Genomic DNA, 16,488 nt, shown 5'->3' on the forward strand with positions numbered 1-16,488 from the left:
GGTGGAAGGGAGGAGCCAGAGGTCAGAGGTCACGCAGAGAGCCCTCTCATTGATCGGCAGGGCGGCTGGCCCACTCGGAGGGCGGCGGGTGGGCGTGGCCGGACGTGAGGCGGCGGGGAGGGGCTCGCCCCTTCCGGCGTGGCGGGGCGGGGGCAAGGTTGGGAGTGGGGGGGGGCGGGCCGCGCTCGGTTACGCGCAGGGCGGCCGGAGCAGCATGGCGGAAGACGAGAGCGATCAGGAGTCGGAGCGGCTCAGTGAGGAGCTGGAGGCGCTAGTGACACCGGGCCAGCCCGCTGGCCTACCGCCCCTCCTCAACAGCCAGTATTACTGCCGCCGCTTCTGCCAGGTGAGCGCCACCCCCCCACCCCCCCCCCCCCTTCCCACCCAGACCCGTTTCTCGCCTTTCCCTCCCCCCACCACTGGCGGGGCCTGCCGCCCCCTCGAGGTGCGGGGAACGCCGCTGGGACGGGGCTGCTGCCCCCTTAGCCCTTTGCCGGGCGGGGGTCGGGCCGCTCGCCAGCGGCCTGGGGTCAGTGGCGGGGCAGGGCCCGGCCCAATACCTCGCTAACCCCCGGCCCGGCTCGCTCCTGGGTCTTGAGGCGGAGAAGGGGAGTAGTGGCGATGCCAGGCCTTCCGCAGGGCCGCGGGGAGTTGAGTGCCCCCGGCCCGGCCCGAGGGGAGGGTGGAGGCTGGACTGGGGGGGGGGGGGGGGGGGGGGGGGGGGGGGGAAAGACGGTGCCTCTGGGCGGGGTGGGGGGGGGGGGGAGAGACGGTGCCTCTGGGCGGGGGGGGGCTGCCGGGAGCCGGGGGGGGGAGAGCCGAGAGCGGCGGAAGGTGGCGAGGCCCCGCCGCTGCTGGGAGCTGCTGCCTCTTCTGGGCCCGGCGACCTGGGACACGTGTGGTGCTGGCGGCAGCGGCGGTGCTGCGGGCAAAATAATTCCGGGTGGCTTTGCCTGGGCTGGGGAGTTGGGCGGGTGGCAGAGGGAGGGAGAGAGGGAAAAAGGGCGTCGGAAACAGTTCCCATAACGGTAGCTAAATTAGACCAGGGTAATTATTTTTATTTTTTTTTTTCCTTTGGAAAGCAGCGTTTCTTCATGCGGGCCCAGAATTCTTGTGCTCTTTGCAATCTCTTTCTGTATGCCTTGCAAAGTAGCAAGCAACAACAGGTTGCTTTTCCTAGTTGCTTTCATCAGCAGGTGTTAATGAAACATTAGTTATGCTGGGTATTTCAGCTACACTACTTGCTGTTTTCAGAAACATAGTCTAGAGGGTTTTCTGTATGGAATTATTTCATTTCATCGACTTTTTGGCTGCTTACCTCACTGTTATGATCGTTTCTTTCCGTTTGTTTTCTTATTTTATTCTTCCTGTTTTAACATTCAATATAACATCTATTGGAAATATTGTTTACTGTAGGATGTGCTTAAAATCGTCATGGGTAGCATACTGCTAAGTAAGTCCACAGGTTGTCTTTTGGTTTTATCGATCCTTTTACATTTTCTTCTCTTTAGTGATTTCTCTAAACTTAGTATGTGTGAAAAAAATTGTGAATCCAGTAAAAGCAGAAATGAAAGTTTTTGGAAGTGTGGCGTAAACTACAATTGTAAGAAATCGCAACCATATTTAAGTTGGCAGGTTGGAAAGACTTCAGCTTCTGCTAAATGCAGAGAGTTTTATCATAGATTTTTCTAGCTATACTTGCTGTGTCTTGAATTCATTGTGTTAAGGAGGAAGTGCAGGCAGGGTGATAGTTCCATGTGCTAGTGCCAATCCCGTTTCCCAGACAAAGCTAGGAATTAGTAGGGAACTGAAGGGGACAAGACCAGGGGAGGGATTTTCCTATAAAATACTTGTATCACAGTTATTAATGATAGAGGTCTAAAGCATTTGACCTTGACTTCTCCTGCAGTTTCTTTTGTGTAGAAAAATTGCCAAGCCCTCTCCCCTACTTTGTTTTGCTTTGAGTTTATTAACTCTCCACATGGACAGCTAATGTTCTGAATATATAAAGGGTTCTGTTTCTTTTCTCTTAAATTTTCTCTTTAACAAAGCATAGTTTAAATAAGCCTGATGAAAGTGAGTTAATATATTAACACTTTATCTCCAGGGATTTGGGTTTTATTGTTTACATTTGGCCTGGTTTGGTCAGCAGTCATGTGCTCGCTCAAAATAAAATCTTCCATGTTTCATTTAACCATGTTTTTTAGTAAAGGATTCTTCTACTCATTGAACTATATAAACACAAGGTGTTAGCTGCTGTAGTGTACTGGTGTGAAAAGCTAGTAGCTGTGTGACATTTGTGGTTTGACAACAAATGAAGTTGTGCATGCTCCGCATTAGCTCATCTACCTTCATGAGATTGACAGTGGTGTAATTATACCGGTCTATATATACCTGTACATACAGAGGGCTGATAGGCCCTCAGCCTATTTAATAAGTGATGAAGCATATTTATCTTTCTTCTTCAGAAAGTATCATGAAGTTTAGGTTACCTCTTTCTCATGACTTGCGTTGCAAAACAAAACTTCTCTCTTAAATACTGCGTCACTTTATTAGATTGAATTTCCTCCCCCCTACTCCCCAAGATGTGTCTTTTTTAGCGCAGTTTTCCCCTTTCTAGTTTTTTTCAGAGCTTGTTCCTTTATACTTTTCTATCCAGATCTTGCGAAGGTCACATTTGGCTGTTGTGCAGATCAAGCCTCTCCACCTCATTCCATGCTGCATTGATAACACAATTTTGTTTGTCTTGATGGTCATTTGGTCCTTACTTGCCTCCTGTGTTCCTGGTTTTGTGTCAAAAGTTGAACAGCAGTTGTAGAGATAGTTGCTTAGTGATAGTATCATGCGTTTGAACTACCCAGAAGAAACATTTTTATTTTCAGAATAACAACCTGTTAAAATATATGGCTGTGTTTTGATCATAGTGATGAAGCTTGGTGTCAGCTGAAAAGAGTATTGTTTAGATTGCTTATAGTTGTGCTACTGTGTGAAGTATGTGCACATCCATGTCTCTCAGTAGGAGCTACAGGAAAAATGGAGCAAGGTGTAAAGCCTTTTTGGTCAGTAGATCCATTTTCTGTAGATAGAAGCAAAGACCCCTTGACTGATCTTAAAAGAGTAAGAAAGTGGCTTAAACTTAGACCTTGAAAAGCATTGGTATGCACATCTTTCATCCTTGAAGTAAGTTAGAAAGGTAAAACATCGCTGTCAACAGCCAGCTTCAGTGCTCTTGGTGCCTGGAGTATACCAGCTGAACTTCACTTTCAGACAGTAGATTAAGTAACAGTTATAAACGATGACTGGGTTATTGGAGGGTTTTCCTTAAATATATATGAAATCATAATTTACTGATACAAGGTGAAGTCACAATGTTGAATCTCTAAACCCATGTGTAATTTATGGTGTCTGTGTTTGTATTGTAGGTGTGCATGGTCACACAGAGTCACTACAGCCTGTATCTTCCAAGACAAAGTGGATAATATGTTTTCTTTGATTGTTATTTGAGACTGATGACATGGGGAGAGAAAAAAATATCAAGATTTCTGTGATTGGGAACGAGAAGTGACAGTCGGATGATGAGATAAAAGCCCAGCTTACGCATCTCACCAGCTGTTTCTATGTTACTTTCTAAAAAATGCTGATCTGGCATTTCTTGCTGTTAGTGAAGTTTGCTGTGTACTGAAACCACTTACATGCTGGGAAAAGTGAGTCTACTGTTCCCAACTTTGACAAGCAAAAGAACAAGGTGTCTGTAACTACTTTGTAGGCTTAAAGAAATTTGGAAGGTGGTACCTAGCAGAAACCCCTTCAGAAACCCCCATTTGGAAGAGCTTTATGAATTTCAGTTTACATTGTATGCAGAACTTGAAATTCTTTCATGAGATTTCTCGGGGACCAGAGCCATTGAGAGGTTCCCGTGTGAGTTAAATGCAAATGATGAAGGGCAGAGAAAGTAATGTAGATGGTTGCTTGTTGGTATGAGGGTCGAGAGAGTACTTTTATAATTAGAAGGATGAATTCTTAAATTTACTTGATTTGAAAACAGACCTTAACATTGAGCTGGAGAATGGCTATAGCTTACTTCATTGCACTTGAAGTAGGTATGGTTTTATCAACAAGCTTGCTTGCTTCTGAAGAGAAAATTGCATTTTCTCTTCAGAATTTTTCTCATACCTTTAAGTACTATCAAACTATTACAAGTTACTCCCAGCGTTTCTGTAGTTGTCCACATGGCTGCATAACTGTACTAGGTGTTATTTTACACTGTGCAGTACTGACTGAAATAAACACAAGGTGAGTGATCTGAAGAAGGTACTACTGTGAGGGCTAAACACTGCTTGATCTGCTCTTACTGTGGCATCAGCTTTCCCCCTTCCAGTATGATCTGGCTTCCTGAAATAAAGATTACCTGGTTTGCTTACAGTACTTGGTGGTACCTGGAGTCACTGCTAGAAAAATAATTCTCGGGTTTATGGACTCAAAAGCCAAGAACTAAAATTTAGTAACACGCTAGAGAAGATAGCATTTCCTGGATTTATTTTAGTAGACAAAGAAAATTACAAGGGTGTATGACTCAACTGTTATCTGTCTTGCTTTGTGGGGATGAAGGTAGAAAAATATATGTCTTTGAACGTTTGTTCTTCTGATTTTGGGATTAATACATTTTCACACCTTTTGTGATGTGCTTAAATTTGAAAGTAGTTGCTTTTGACTCTTATATTGAACCTCAAGTCAATGGTTGTTAAGTTGCTTTTATATCTTTTACCAAAAAAACCTGCCAACTCTTTAGGTTATGCCAGGCTTTTATTTTACTACTTTTTGGACCTTTGGGATCCATATGTGATCTCCATACACTGTTTTAAAGTTTGGCTACAGAAATCTTGCTCGCATGAGTACGAGTAGTGGAAAGTGATCTCTTCAGTCTCTTTAAAGCTTATTTCTCTGCGAAGGTATAGTTTGTAGTTTTGTAGCCCCTATTTTCTCTTGTAATGATTTGTGGTGTTCTAGGTTTTTGGTTCAGGGGGTGGGGGGGGAAGGGAGGGGTTGTTTATTATTTTTTTTTTCTGTTGTTGGTTGATTTGGTTTTTGTTTTTCTTTTTTTTTTTTTTTTTTGGTAGCTTCCTGAATAAATCTGCTTTATGCTTGTTAATGGCTCAAATTTTGAGAGCACTATTGAAAGTCACATTTTCTTCCTTATTTGACTGACGTTTTTTGGGTTTTCAGATGTGTGACATTGCTACTTACGTGAAAGCTTGTGAAGAACATATACATTGCAGTAACTAAATTTACCTATCTATCAAAGAATACCACAACTGTTTGAAACAGTTTAAATTTAAAAATTGACTTGTCGTTGTGTTCTGTATTTACTGAGTCTCTTTTTCCATGCTTGGTTGGTGAAAACAAGCATATTCAATTTGCTAGTTAACGGTTCAGTATTGTGCTGCTTGAGATTCAAGTAAAGTTCAGGTTTAAAAGGAAATCCTTAGAAAATAGCTGTGGCAAGCACCAGGTCGTGTTTACTCCCAAACTGAATGCCAAGTGTGAGCGTCCAGTTCTGTTGGGGGTTTACCTGTCTGCAAAGAAGGATGTCCTGGGTTAGGTGGTGGCACTCTTTCCTTTGACACTCGATGGGAAACCTGATAAGCCACTATCATGCAAGACCAGGGTGTGGTATATATAGTGCATTTGACTGTTTTCAGGCAACTCTTGGGAGAATTCACAATAGTAGCTGAATCGCAACCTCTTCATTTGCAGATAGGTAGACTGAAAGAGTCGGTCTTCAGTGCTCGTCATTAACATGCTAAAGTCTTTCTTATTCACGTACTCAGTACCGTCTTTATACTGGCTTTTCGGCAGCTTTTGTGCCTGCTGTCCTCTTAACTTTACCCTGAGGAAGTATCTCCCTGTTTTAAAAGTGTAATTAAGGAGTTAGTGTTTTTAAAAAGGAAACATTGTGCACATGTGTGAATGTTGTGTGCTTCATCTTACTAACGTTTTTCTCCTTCCACTTCTTGGCAATTTTTCTGTTTCACACTCTCAAACTTATTGGTGTTGCTGCTTTTCTGGTTTTTAACGTGTTGTCTCAAAGTTTAGCTTTTGTATGAAAATAAGCTTTTGAGTTTTGCTAGGAAAAATACATCAAGATTGCATCTTATAAAGGAGTTGCAGGTTTTTATATATAAAAGGAAGCATCTTCATTGAATTATGCTTCTGTAGCATAGTGTGACAGATTTTTCAAGTTAGAAAAGGCACATTTACTGCAGTAAGTAATGCAAAAATCAAAAAGTTAAGTCCTTTTGGGTAGCAGTTGTTCACATGAGGGAAAGAATTTATTGTACTTTTTACCTGAAACACATCTTAAGTTTTGTTTTACTAGTATCTCTGGTGATCTGGACATGTGAACACACACATGAATGCATAAGATTGTAATTTCTCCCATATATAATCAAAACAATTCCTTAAATTAGTGGACTTTCACACTAGGGGCTACTAATCAAAAGGTGAGGAGGAATATTACTTCTTTTCAATATAAATGTTTATCTTTGTTATAGAATCTTAAACAGGCACATTTACCAGTGCTACAGGTAGATAAAACTGCTTTTCTAGAATTAATGTATAGTTTTCACTGTTGTGCAAGTGACAGACTGTAAATATGTGTGGAAACTGCTCTTTGGGTAGCTGAATGTAAAGAATGTATGGAACCCAGCCTTAGATATTTTTCTTGCCTCAAGCAGGCTGAGGAAACGGATGAGATTTCGATGATTAAGGGTGGGGGCAAGCATTTAGCTTTAAGGGTAGAGCTTTGGCAGAAACTTGTCTCATAGGATGTGTCATGCTGTTGCTGGGTGATGTTTTTTCTTTTGCCAGAAGTGTGATTATGTTTGGTTACTCCTTATCTCCTTATGTAATATTCACATGTGAATTGCAGTAAAGCCATTGCTTACATCTTTTTGGTTTTTTTTTTTTTTCAGTTACACCATCTAAAACCACTTAAAACTAGTATCTATTAAATAATGTCGTATGTTATCTTAGGGCCTTTTCCACTCTCGAATTGGATAATGGAATCCTTTTTCGCAAGGGCGCAGTTACCTTGATTGTATGCAGAAACAGACCAAAATGCTTGTCACCCATTAAATAGGTTAAAAAAAAAAAAAACAACAGTAAAAAAGGTGTGATTATTTCTTCTGGTGTTTCCAGGTAGAGTAAATTTAGTGTTACTCAAGTTCTCTTGTAGAACTGAACGTTGGTATCCAAGCTGCTCTGGTACTTCTGCTGAACGGGTAACCATAGTAGGTGTTCCTTTTAATTATGGTCTTTAGTTTTCAGGAAACGATTATTATTTTTTTTTTTAACAGGCCCGTTTTTTGCCTGACATTTTAAATCCTTTTTTCTTCATTATCTTCTGTGACAACCACTATATTTGCTTATTATAACAAATGACAAGCACTGTATTTGCCAACTAGCTTTCTTTTTCTGGAAACTAGAAATAGCAGTACTCACAAAACTGTTGTGGTTTTAATCCTATGGTGACTTCCTTTACTGTTAAATCTCACAAAAAATTACAGAAGTAACTTCATTTAAAATCCTACTGATGGCAAAACTTTAAAATTGGTGGGATTTGTTCTTTTTTGTTGTGAGGCAGGACAGGAAAAGCTGTAGCAACTTCAGGCCTAGTGCTGCATAAAACATTTGTTTTTTGTGTCCTACATATTTGTAAATCTACTTACTTGCAATGTTACTTCTCGAGTGTCTGGAATATAGTCAAATCACTTTATATATATATTTAATCACTTAAAATATTGTGTGTATTAAATCGTTTAAAATATAACATTTTAGGGAAAATGAGTTTTTAGGTTGGTTCAGGCCTTTGGTTGCTACCTTGTTATTTTGGGGGACAGTTGCTTTAGTTGCCTGCTTAGAAACTTATAGGTGACTTGATTTTGCACTTGACAGGGCAGTTACTCAAACATATTAAAGAAGGGGAAGTAGTGTATTGATATGGGAGGAAGGTGGAGTTGAATGGGGGGTGTGTGTGTGTCAGAAAGATGCTACAGTCGCCCTTACAGTATCTGTACTGAATGAGAAAGGGAAGGCAGGAAAGGCCCCACAGTCTCTTCATGGATGGTAGTGATTTGAAAGGGAGAGATAGACGGGGGAATGATGCATGGAAAGTCTTTAAGTATATAAAAATTGCACCGTAACAATTCTTGAAGGGGAATCATTACAGAAAGTCACAATAAAATGTCACCTACCTTCTGGTTTTCTGCACTATATGTTGGACAAGGGACAGGCCACTTTGTTTTGACAATGTTATGTGCTTCTTGTTTGCTTGGCTTCATTTTATTGAAATTAATGTGCTTGTTAAAAACGTGCTGATAAGCATAAACTTTAAATAAAGCATTCAGTACTCAAGCAGCATACTCAGATTTTTCTGAAGTGCTCTGATGACACAACTTGGCAACATGAGGGTGAATGTACGTGTGTCCCTTTGACTTTAGTTGTAAAGGTTTGGGGTTTGATTTTTTTTTTTCTTTGGGGGTTCTTTTTGGCATAAACCTTTACCTATGTTCTGTTTTGCAGTCCTGTTTCAAAGGATGGCATGTTGAATATTTTGAAGAGAAAAAGGTGTTCGTTTCTATTATAGAAAAAGCTATTCCATGAGAACACAGACATTGAAGTATACATAGAATTGTAAAACAAACAATTCCCCTTCTGTATAGAATGTGTGTGCAGCATAGTTTAGAATTTATTTCACACTTAGTTTAGCCTTTACTCTCCCTGACCTCCCTCTCCGTCATTTATTGGTGATTGTTGCAAGTCTGCTGAGACTTGACCAATTTTAGGCTTTTTTTTTTTTTTTTTTCCCCTGGGATTGACAAATGGATGGTTTCATGTATCCATACTCAGAAAAAGAGTATTCTTCCTAACTAGTTGCAGGGGATGCGACAGACTGTTGCTGTAAACCTTTTGTGGATACTTTTGAGTTGGAGACGAACTGCTTAACTAAGGCAATGTTGCTGTTGTGGTATGTGCCACCTCTGGTATTTCTGGGGCAGGGTGGTGGGCCACTTCAGAGACCTGATGCAGGCAGTGACTGATGCCTTTTTTTTGGTAGAGGTGGCTGTTCTCTATCAGTTAGTTCCTGAACTAGCTTGCTTTGGGTTTAGATGAGCACTGTAGGTGCAGCAAGGGCAAGTCGTAGGACTGTATAAACCTTTATGAAGTGTGGGCAGTAGGGCTGTACCTTTCAGAGACTACAATGTCTAACTATTAGACTCGACACAAGCCTTTGTTGTATGCCTTTTGAATGCTGATAAATTTGCAGAAGCAGTACACGGACATTAGGAGCAGAATCTTACCAAAAGTTCATGTATGCCTAACACAAAGAATGACATGAGCAAATACAGTAACTTTCCCCTCTTAACTATTTTCAGTTCAGCTGATTTACTGTAGTTAGTAACTTTTAGTGGATATCTGGTTCAGTACCTCTTACCTGTTTTCACACAGCTTCTTTCAACTCATGTGTTCCTTTTGTAAGGAGCTCCACAGCTTAACTTCACGCTACGTGAAGAACTACCTCCTGTAATTCATTTTGATCCTGCTTGCAAACCTTGTTTGGTGTGTCCCCCTCCCGTACTGGTTATTTCATCCTAAAGTGTCCTAGTTAACTGCATTGATTCTTATGTGAAATTTGTTTCGCTACTTAGCATTTCTTGCTATCCTTTGAAGCTTTTTCTTTTTAGGCCTCTGTGATCTCTTTCGAAATAGGAATGGGTAGGTAGCAAAACAGCATGCAATTTTATAGATGTGGGGATATGAGCAGGTAGCACTGTGCTTTGTTTTATCTTACTACTCTCCTAATATTTAAATTGCTTTCTTGGCCATTGTGATGAGCATTGAGGTGATTTTTCATTAAAACATCTACCATAATAACACAGACTTGCTCTTTGGTGGTAATTGTCGGTTTGAAGGCCATCTATTAAACGTTTGGAATGTTTTGTTCCCCAGTACTGCTGCACACTTGCCTGTGCTGAATTTCATCACTCGCTGTCGTAAATCCGTTTGATAGTTCTTGACAGTTAGCACTTTATGCCACCAAGGGAAAAAAAAAAAACAGTATCATAAAGTGTTATCTCATTGCTTGAAATCATTTATGAACATATCTATACTGTGCCTCTCAGATCAAAGTGTTGTGAAACACCATGGTGGGAACTGACATTTTAGTTCTTTTGTTGGGCCGTTTGGAGGCTAAAACCACTGAAGGACACTGTCTCTGTCTGCTTTGTTTCTCTTAAGGCTTTTTGTGATCTCTGGTGCCAAGGACCTTGTTAAAAGTATTTCAGAGAACTTGCATTAGGTGTGTGAGGCAGTACTATTTTATAAAGTGATTATTCTTCCTTGTAAGAAGAGTATTTATCTACAAGTCTGCTCTTTTTCTTCCAGTTGACCTAGGTATTTATTGCATTAAGCTAACAGATTTTCAAACACAAATTATTAAAATAAATTTGGTGGGAAGGCAAAATCTACTTCCAAAATATCAATTAGTCTCAGTTGTTGTTGATGAGGAGAAAAAAAAAAATTCCAGTCCTGTTATCAGTAACTGCTTAACTTTGGAGCAGCTATAACCAAACTGTCAGAAATGGGACATTTCATGGGACAGAACTGGCCTGTTCATGTTGCAGAGCCTTAAACGTAAGTTAGGCATGCAGCTTTGGAACTAAAAATGTAGGCCACTTAACCTGACTTATAAGTCCTTTATTTAGGTCACGGGGAATTAGACAATTCTAAGTGGGATTCACAGACTTACAACCCTCTTCACAATTTCTTTTTGACTTAAATCTGATTTTTGGTTTAATCTATGCTTTGTTGGCCAGCCTGATTCTTCCGATGGGTGCCCAGGTGTAACCAGGATTGTCACTTCATAGCTTTCTTGAAGCCAGTTATTTTGTCCTTCTGCATGCTATGGAGTGCTTTATCTTTCTCTTTACAGTATGGCTGATAGCATTGTGTTTCCCCACCAGCTTCTCACTTTCTTAGGATGTAGGAGATCTCAGTTAGGTTTCCTCAGCTGGAGAGGAGTACCCTAGGCCGTGAAGTGCAGGAAGTCCACTCTTCTGCTTATATTGAAGCTGTGCCGTTATAATGGAAGAAAATAACGCAAGAGTAAGCGAGCAGAGGGAGCCTGACTGGAGTGCAATGAGCTAAGCTATGTGCCAGAGTGTGGAAGAAATACAGTTTTCAGTCTCTGCTTAGAATGCTTCCTATGAGTCATGTCTTAGCTGTTGATTAAAAGAGGAGAGACGACCCAAAGCCCTTTGCCTTCTACTTGCCAGTGGGCTGCAGCATAATGACTAGTTTGTCACAGAATTGGTGGGTGCCCTTACATCTGTTTATTGCTGTGCTTTGTGCCAACTTGGTCCTGTGTGTTTTATACATGGAGTGCTCTAAATGGACCAGGCCTTTCAGAGGACTTCAGTGTAGGTGTACCCATGTAGAAATATCGGCTGGTGCTGGGTTACCGAGCCTCCCAATGTGGGCAAAGGCAGTGCCAGAAATTTGCATTTATTAATACAAACAAGATTGGCTGGATGAGCAGACAAGGTTTTTTCTCAGTTTTCTCTATTAAAACATCTATATTTCACCTTCATGTTTCTCTGTAAATAGTGATGCAGTTCCGTAACTGTAGATCAGGGCATAACTAGCCTTAGTTCTGTCATGTAGATAAAAAAGGCCAAATTTATTTATTTGATCAGATAAGAATGGGTGACTGTATATTTGTGCCCATCTCTGCTGACATAAAGGCTAGAAGACCACAAGCTAGTCATTCCACGCTTTGAAAGTTTTAGAATGGAATGTCTGGATATTGTTACAGACCAATTTGTATGTTCTTGCACTATAAAAACTTGTGTTTAAATGTAGAGTGTAATATCTGCTGTGATACTATGTAAGAAGGAAGTATTTCCTGCCTTACCCTATGAGAACAGAAGTTGAAGGTTCTTTGTGGTATATCTTTTATGATGTAGGACAAAGTTTGTTTTGTTTTCTTTTTTGACACAAATTGGTCAGTTTTTTTGGTTGTAAACCCTAATTCTGAGGGAGAAGGAGGGGAGATAAAGCAGGTACAGTATTAACTACTTATTTCTGACTAAAGAGGACGTTTTCCATTGTAATATGTATTTCAATGGTTTTGTCGTTAGGTTGTTGAAGACTATGCTGGAAGATGGCAGGTTCCTTTGCCTCAGCTTCAGGTGCTTCAGACGGCGCTCTGTTGTTTCACGTCTGCCTGTGTATCATTCCCAGCTGAATGTGAGCACGTACAATATGTATTGAGTAGCCTAGCTTTGTAAGTACATCTTATTTTCTCATTATTTCCTTTACAATATAGACTCTGTGTTACTTCTATAATTGCAGTAGGGTCTTGGAGATCCTCAGAACTTTTAAAAGTGGTTTTACCAGGTGATTTAACTACGTAGAACCAAGAACTGCTAACTGAGGATACAAAAATAAGAATTTAGTTTAGTCTTTTTATGTCCTTGTTGGATATTCAAGTTGGATATTACAATGTTGTGTCGTAAGGATTTTCTGGCAAAATGAATAATCTAAAGCAGTAAGTGATCACCATACAGACTTGTTTTTGGAAAATCTTATTTTAGGGTATTTGAAAACCAGCCTTGGACAGCACATATTTGTAAATTAAGGTTATCTAAAGTCTTTACTGTTCTGCCACTAGTGATGTAATAAGCTAAGTGTTAAGATAGATTTTGTGTAGTGTTTAATAAATGAGTCCATTTTAAAATTGATTTGTGTGTTTGAGTCATCAAAATGGTTATGGAGATGACTTATACAGTTAACTGACCAAAAGTCATATTCAACTTTAACAAAGAACTGCAGTATGTTAGATCATATATCTTGCTATAATCTTGAATTTCTTGATGCATTGGTGGTTTTCCCACATGAAGGCTGAAAGTGTCGGGGTAATGAGCAGTAGATAAGTAAAAGTCCCATTATTTTTTTTCTTGCTCTAAAAACCTACTTTTCAGGTTTCAAAACCTCAATGTTGAATGGAAGCAAAAAAAAAATAAATCTTTTGAGTTAGATATACTTAGCTGAGATGCAGTTTACTTGATCTTCTCTCAGCAGATGAGACAAAAACCTAAAAGCTGGCTTTATTGCAAGTTTGGTTTGAATACATCGGATTTATTTGTCCAGCTGGTTAAACTGCTTTCTTGTTGAACGTTGCTTTCAAATACAACTCGATTACTTAGTTCAGAGTTTTGTGTGGAAATGTCTCGCTCCTGCCTCATCTAGTCATCTGAAGTGAACATTCTCGTAGTCTTCCTCTCTTAATTTACTTGGTCAGGAGGACTGAGTTGCTTATCCTTTATGTTCTTGAACTACTAGTATTAATTACGTAGGAGTCAAGGCTTTATCTGCACAATTATAGAGTATCTCTTGCCTTTAAATGTTGGTGAAATTTCACCAAACAGATTTACTGTTTCGTGTGTGTGTTGAAATTATTTGACATGGGACTACTTACAGAATCAGAAGATCAGAATTTTTAAAACTAGAATGCTTAGGTATCAGAATGACTAGCAGTTACATCAAAACATGGTGACCTCTTTCCCTCTTCCCCCCCCCCCCCCTTAGTTTTTAGGAGAAAAAAACTCATCAAGTTCAAACCACACTTTTTAAATTTTTGATATTTTTAAATATCAAAGCTTGGGAGGAAAAAAGGTAGAAATTTGGGTATTTGTTGTATGTAGGGTGGTCACTTCCTGATAATCTAGAAGTGAATTGATCACTGAGTTCCTGTCACCCTTGTCTATCTTGGGTTTTGGAGCTGGGTTTGCTCATGGAGATTTTCTTCCATTCTAGAATGCCACCTTATTTTTTATTTCTGACTCTGACTGGCATAGTTTTGTACGTGATATCATAAAGGGATCCTGGGACATAGTAGTTTCAGTTACCTGGGAAACCTTGCTCGAATCTCTTTTTTGAAAATTTGGTGTGTATTAAGTCTTAGTTCTTGGAGAGCAAAAATCTGCCTGACTGTTTTGTCATGCTTGAGTAAGATTTCCTTGGTAACCAGACAATAAACTGTTAACAGTAGTGACTGTTGGCATTTCCTATACTTCCTAGTCTTTTTAGTCATCCCAAATGAAGCAGCATCTGTACTACCATTTAGATTGGGGAATTTTAATAACGGTGCCAGCATACTAGTGTTCTTAGGCAATCTTCTGATGCCAGTAATATCAAAGTAGTGATGTGATAAATCTAGAAATACCATATTATAAATGGATGACTGTAAATGTGGATGGGTAATGCTGCAGACTGTTTTAAGGTAACAGAGCCAAGCTGGAATTGACTATTGTAATTCTAACTGAATTGAGACTGGTGATGAGGAAACATACATATTTTGATAGTTTCCTTTATTAGTCTGATAAGAGTGTGGAGCAGGTGAATTGGTTGGGAAGAAAACTGTAGTTTACACTTGTCCACTATTAATTTCCAGTATTAATTTTTTTTTCCTAGATCCTATTCTCCTTAAATCAGTCAAAGCAAATAAAAATGGATTTATGCATCACTTGCTATAACTAGTTTTGTCTTATTATTGGAGTTCCAGTTTGGCTCCTTTCCAGATCATGACATGACTCATGCCTGACCTTTCCTGAGAGTCAAATATGGTGCAAAACTTTGTTTATCAACGTAAAATGAGATAATGTTTTTTCAAAACAAATTACTTATGTGGATACTAGTTGTTTTTTTCGTTCCATATTTGAGTTGAGATTCAAAGACCTAATCTGGAGAAAAAAATATGTCATTGAACATAGTGAATGTGTATCTTAAATTTTCTAGGTCTGTTTTTGGCATAGCTTATTTATCACTGGTTAGGAAAAAAATTACTGCAGCATAATCTAAAGAAAATCTGATTTTATGATACTTTAGCATTATTCCCAGACAAAACTTCATTTTGGTTTTGTGAATATTAAGAACTTTCAATGCACAATATTTCTGAAAATGTTATTGAGAGGAAAAATTGCCTTAAGTCTGTTCTTTAACTTCTTTTGAATTACCGTTATTAAAAATGAAACGGTTTGTAGGAATACTTTGGGTGTTAACTGCAAATGTATTGAAGATTGGCTTTATGTTTGGGGATAATGGCAATGAATTTAAATTTAATTGTTCTGCAAAAAAGTTTCTTGTCCAGCTGTTTGTGGAAATCTGCCTTTGTTTTAAGAGCTGTTGCAACAAAAGTCTAAATGCTGCAGTCAGGAGAGAAATTGCCATCAGCAAGATCTTGAGTCAAAAACCTGTAGGTTGGAAGAGTGTTGGAACCTCTTTCAGGAGTCATTTTCCACCTTCTCGCTTTCTGCCTCCTTATTCTCCCTGTTCATTTGGGAAAAATACCTAGAAGAATCTTAAAGAAAATTATTCATATTTTCTTCTGTTATGAGACCAAAGCCTTTGCTGTTCAGTCCTGTTTCTTAGACACCCTAGATGCACAGTTCTTTCAGTACTTTATTAGTACTATCTTTCCCTCTGAGAATCGCTCAGTTATTGCCTGCTGCTCATGACTTTTCTCAACCAGAAATTGCAGATTTTGTTAGTGCAGTACTTGATAGTTACCTTTCCCAAATAGCAATTAAATTTCTCAGAATTTTAAGGCAAAGCAATAGCAGGTGCACTGGAGCTGGCTGCAGATCTGTGAAATCTAACTACCTAGTTTTTGATTGAATTGACTGAGTTGCAGGTATTATCTGAAAGTATGCTTCTGTAAGCAAAGACCTAAATTGACTTGAGCTCTGGAAAGCTTCTTTTTACCAGCCTCTCTGATTCTGCTATCAGGATTTTTTGTCTCAGTCACTGTATTAAAAATAAATAAAATGCTAGACAAGTCTTTTAAGATGATGGAAAACATGGAGGCCACAGGTCAGTTTGAATCTAGGCTGCTGTTGAAAGGATTAGTCCTGCCTCTTCCCTTATCTACACCTCTTTTGAGATAACACATGTGAATTCATGTTGCTGCACATAGGCCTGATTTGCTTAAAAACTTAGTGGTGGTAAAATTGAAGTCTAATGAATTCATTTGAATGCTATGCAGAAAGTAAATGCAGTTCCATTTGCGTATTTGTGCAAAAGCTCTCCCTGAAAATAATCTTCAAAGTCTTTTTTGGATTTATGAAATTAATAGCAAAAGGCTTTTATTTGGAAATAATGAAATTAATATTACCTTTCAACCGGCATCTTCATTGAGAGACTTCAGTGGGTGTTATGGCAAGACAGGCTGAAATGGAATAAAATGTTTTAGTAGCAGAAAGCTTATCATACTTGAAAAATAGGAATTGTTGGGAATCTACATTCATACGAAGTTACTATTTCTTGAATGTAACTCCTTATACACTATAGTAATTTTACAGTTGTCCCCTTTCTTCCTCAAAATTGCTGTATATCTGACAAACGCTTTGGCTTTTGAGGAAGATTAACTTT

At 39.3% G+C, this 16,488-nt stretch overlaps 1 protein-coding gene across 1 annotated transcript in view; it reads left to right on the plus strand.

The window, feature by feature from the left end:
• Positions 1-140: 140 nt before the first annotated feature.
• ZNF654 (zinc finger protein 654) overlaps positions 141-16,488 on the plus strand; it is a 36,037-nt gene continuing 19,689 nt past the window's right edge. The window contains exons 1-2 of the mRNA XM_074154895.1: positions 141-346; positions 12,198-12,343. Of these exons, the coding sequence (XP_074010996.1) occupies positions 215-346; positions 12,198-12,343 (278 nt within the window). The 5' untranslated portion in view covers positions 141-214. The remainder of the gene's footprint in view (positions 347-12,197; positions 12,344-16,488) is intronic.

Source organism: Numenius arquata, chromosome 1 (genome assembly GCF_964106895.1).
Source record: "Numenius arquata chromosome 1, bNumArq3.hap1.1, whole genome shotgun sequence".
NCBI classification, from domain to species: domain Eukaryota; kingdom Metazoa; phylum Chordata; class Aves; order Charadriiformes; family Scolopacidae; genus Numenius; species Numenius arquata.